The 4172-nt window shown below is 40.9% G+C and overlaps 1 protein-coding gene across 1 annotated transcript; it reads left to right on the top strand.

The window, feature by feature from the left end:
* Positions 1-594: 594 nt before the first annotated feature.
* Positions 595-1143, top strand: LOC105917665 (histone H2A). The gene has a single exon (XM_012852540.3). It carries the CDS (start codon positions 637-639, stop codon positions 1021-1023), a length of 387 nt encoding a protein of 128 aa, XP_012707994.2. The 5' UTR covers positions 595-636; the 3' UTR covers positions 1024-1143.
* Positions 1144-4172: the final 3029 nt, after the last annotated feature.

Here is a 4172-nt window from a genome sequence, read left to right as displayed (position 1 = left end):
ACAACACCTTTGCCCATTTTACCAATATGACCAATATATCAATATAGTAACACCATGACAAATGATTCAAGAAGTGTTTACAACATGCTAATGGTTGCACAGGTTCTGATCATGAATCATTTTGATTGTCTCTCAGATACCAATGTCCATTTGCACATGCTTTATCTACTCTAGGTGTTGCTTGTGCAATAAGGAATTTTGCATGGTTTCCCCACATCGTTGTGTAAGTCAGCTGCTCTATTCCCTCTGCTTAACTTAAATAGTGCATATTTATGTGAATGTGCCATGTTATCAATAACTACTATTGTTCCTTTTTACTTATAGTTTTTTTTTTTTTGCAAGTTCAATCTGTGTTGCTTTAGAACTCAACTTTATGCTGTCATGTATTTTAGTATCCCACATGGAAGTCCAAAATATTTTAATATCTAAAGGCCCTGGTATTTTATTTTGTAGGATCCATTCTCTGGTTAACGGAAGTGAATATCCAAGTGATAAAACTTGACTACACGATTGTGATTGGACGATCTTCCTTCTGCTGAATTTTGACCAATCAGTGAACAGATGATAGCTATAAGTATCTTTGTCTCGTAGCGCTCTGGCATTCTTCTCTTGTTTAGAGACTCGAACTTATCAAACATGTCTGGACGTGGAAAGACCGGAGGAAAAGCCAGAGCTAAGGCCAAGACCCGCTCTTCCAGAGCCGGCCTCCAGTTCCCGGTGGGCCGCGTCCACAGGCTGCTGCGCAAAGGCAACTACGGGGAGCGCGTGGGTGCCGGAGCGCCCGTCTACCTGGCCGCCGTGCTGGAGTACCTGACGGCTGAGATCCTGGAGCTGGCAGGAAACGCTGCCCGCGACAACAAGAAGACCCGCATCATCCCCCGTCACCTGCAGCTGGCCGTCCGCAACGACGAGGAGCTCAACAAGCTGCTGGGCGGAGTGACCATCGCTCAGGGCGGCGTGCTGCCCAACATCCAGGCGGTGCTGCTGCCCAAGAAGACCGAGAAGGCCGCCAAGGCCAAGTAGACCTGGCTGGAAAACTACAAACACAAAGGCTCTTTTAAGAGCCACCCACATCTATCTAAAGAGTCTGATTCTAATTCACTTCAAATTAACTATGCTACAAATAAAACCTTGTTTTTATCATAAATGTGTTCATATGAATACATTTACCAGTAAACTGCCTTATTACTCTAGCCGTCACCGTACAGTGAAAACCGACATGTATAGGATTTAATGTTTCTTCACATTGTTACACGTACAAAGGGCTCTGAAAGACGTTAAGACACCAATATAATGATTCACAAATGGCTGCCAGCAGCTGAATAGGACATGAAGCACCAGAGAAGTTAATTTATCCATATGAAAAAAAAGTATGTGTGTATATATGTATAGTGTGAAGGTTTGCAAGGAAAATCTAAAATACTACAGACTTCGGGGTGTGTGTGTGGTTGTAGCTTTGACAGAAGAACCTTATCTATCCATCCAGTGAAAAGCTTCACATGTAGCGTTTGTCTGGTTAATTCACGTAATTGCACACTATTTTACGTGTTTCAGGAAATTCACTGCAATCTTTTTTTTTTTTTTTTTCTTGCTAAGGCTCTATTTGTACACGTTTTGTAATTGTGCCGATCATTTTTTTCTGAGATGTTGAAATCCCGCCATGTTGGTTTATTAAGACCAATGTATTTTGTGTCAATAAGCGGAAATGTGTCGCCTCGTTGTTGGTAACTTGAAGCGGAAGTGGGAAGCCAGGAGTGTACTTGTCTTCACTTACGTCCGGCAGAAGGGTTTTAAAGCAGACGTTTCCAGCCTCCACCTCCAGTTCATCTGAAACACATCAGCAGAACAATGAGCGGCAGAGGAAAGGGAGGCAAGGGACTCGGTAAAGGAGGCGCTAAGCGTCACCGTAAAGTCCTCCGCGATAACATCCAGGGAATCACCAAGCCCGCCATCCGCCGTCTGGCTCGCCGCGGTGGAGTCAAGCGTATCTCTGGCCTCATCTACGAGGAGACCCGCGGTGTGCTGAAGGTGTTCCTGGAGAACGTGATCCGGGACGCCGTCACCTACACCGAGCACGCCAAGAGGAAGACGGTCACCGCCATGGATGTGGTGTACGCTCTGAAGAGGCAGGGCCGCACCCTGTACGGTTTCGGAGGCTAGACTGCTCCGCTTCATACCAACAACACAAAGGCTCTTTTCAGGGCCACACACACGTTTCTATAAGACGTGATTCCTGTATCTTGTTTTCTTCAATGTAAATTTAAAGTAACACAGCGTGAGCTGAGCGTAGTCCTTGTGGGGTTCCAGTTGTGACAAAAATGGACATATGTCTAAAGTGTGTGTGTGTGTGTGTGCATATGTAATAGAGGCTGCACATGTGTCCATATAGGGATCGTGTGTAAAGCATTCCCAGATAACAAAATGTATTTGGCCCAGATCCAGTACAGATTCATCATGACATCTGGACCAAATCCGCGCAGCGCATCTGGAACTATGGCAAGCCGTTTTAAAATAAATTCGGTTTTACCGCCCTTACATTTCAGATATCTCAAATTGTTTTATAGCTAGACGTTTTAGCAATTTAAGATATCTTTAATTGTATTTTGACTAGTCAAAATACCTATTCGAGATATCTCTAATTACATTCTGACTAGTCGAAATTACATCAGATTTTCCGTTGAGTTGTATGGAGACCTCAATTCAAGATATCTCGAATGAATTACTATCTCAAATACCCATTTCAGATATCTACAATTAAATTACGACTAGTCAAAATTACAATTCAAGATATCTTAAATTTAGTTTTGACTAGTCATAATTCTAATTAAAGATATCTCAAATGCCACCATAATTCAAGATATCTTAAATGTATTTTTGGATAGGCGAAATGCAGTTTTGACTAGTAAAAACTAAATTTAAGATATCTTGAATTGTAATTTTAACTAGTCAAAATTCCTTTTAAGATTCATTTAGAAATATCTTGAATTATTCAGCTTTTCCATTTAAGGTATCCTAAATTGACATTTTGACTAGTCAAAATAACGTTACTGACATCTTGAATTACGAAACGGCTTGCCATATTTCATCACACAGGAACCGGAGGCGTGCACTTTTGCAAGAGGAGCTAAAGGAGGGTGCTGTAATGCTTTGTGCCGTCTAGCATGTCAAAATCAAGAGCTAGCTGGCTTTACCATAATTTCCGAAGAGGCAGATGCTTTACCACAGTATAAAAACTGCATCTGGTTATTAACAGAACTGGTCCGGGCTGAGGAATATTCCTTATTTCCAGCTTGGACATGAGTCGACAGTAGCACTTTCAGCTAGCCGTTTTTCAGTGCATTGTGTGTGTCGGCAGCAAGTAAATCTGAAATTCTTTGCAAATTTCTTAAGCATTCTTCAAGTACGCTCTCTGCTTATCCCATACTGAAAAAGCTCTTTCTATATCGTGGCATTTTCTTACAATTTTGTCGAAAACTGCCAGCGCCATTGAATGTTCAGGCAATTATTTGGACAGCTTACAGCCAATAAGGGGCTTACACGCAATGTCTTATTTCAGATATCCTAAATTATAATTCTGACTAGTCATAATTACATTCAAGATATCTTAAATTACAATTACGGATGTGTGACACTTTCAATGACGAATCCGGTGACGTAATTTGAGATATCTTGAGAGGAATTTTGACTAGTCAAAATGTAATTGAAGAAATCTTGAATTATTATTCTTCCTAGTCAGAATGTAAATAAAGATATCTTAAATTACCATTCCGGATAGTCAAAATGTAGTTTTGTCTTGTCAAAATGCATTGTTAAAACGGCTTGCCATACTGGACCGGTGTCTTTTAGCACAACGGGCCAATACCAATACGGACCCGTTTTACTGATGAGGGCCAGCTACGGGCTGGATCCATACCAGATGATTTATCTGTTGATCTGCTCTGGATTTGGGCCAGATGTGCCTCTAATCTTCTGATACTGCACCAGAATTGTACCGGATAAGGAATCTAGTGATTAATTAACAATTAATAAGTTGAATTAATAATTTCTTCTTTTAATCATATGGTTTTTTTTGAATAATCACTCAGATGATGATAAAACCCCGATAAAATTTAGGACAAAACATTACCCTTGTAGCAACTTTCAAGATCGAAATAACTTTGATCTTGAATGTG

This window comes from Fundulus heteroclitus, chromosome 14 (genome assembly GCF_011125445.2).
Source record: "Fundulus heteroclitus isolate FHET01 chromosome 14, MU-UCD_Fhet_4.1, whole genome shotgun sequence".
NCBI classification, from domain to species: domain Eukaryota; kingdom Metazoa; phylum Chordata; class Actinopteri; order Cyprinodontiformes; family Fundulidae; genus Fundulus; species Fundulus heteroclitus.
This window is presented reverse-complemented; position numbering and strand designations above follow the sequence as displayed.

Coding starts and splice junctions, on each gene's coding strand:
- LOC105917665 (XM_012852540.3), top strand. CDS start 637: ATGTCTGGACGTGGAAAGACCGGAGGAAAAGCCAGAGCTAAGGCCAAG.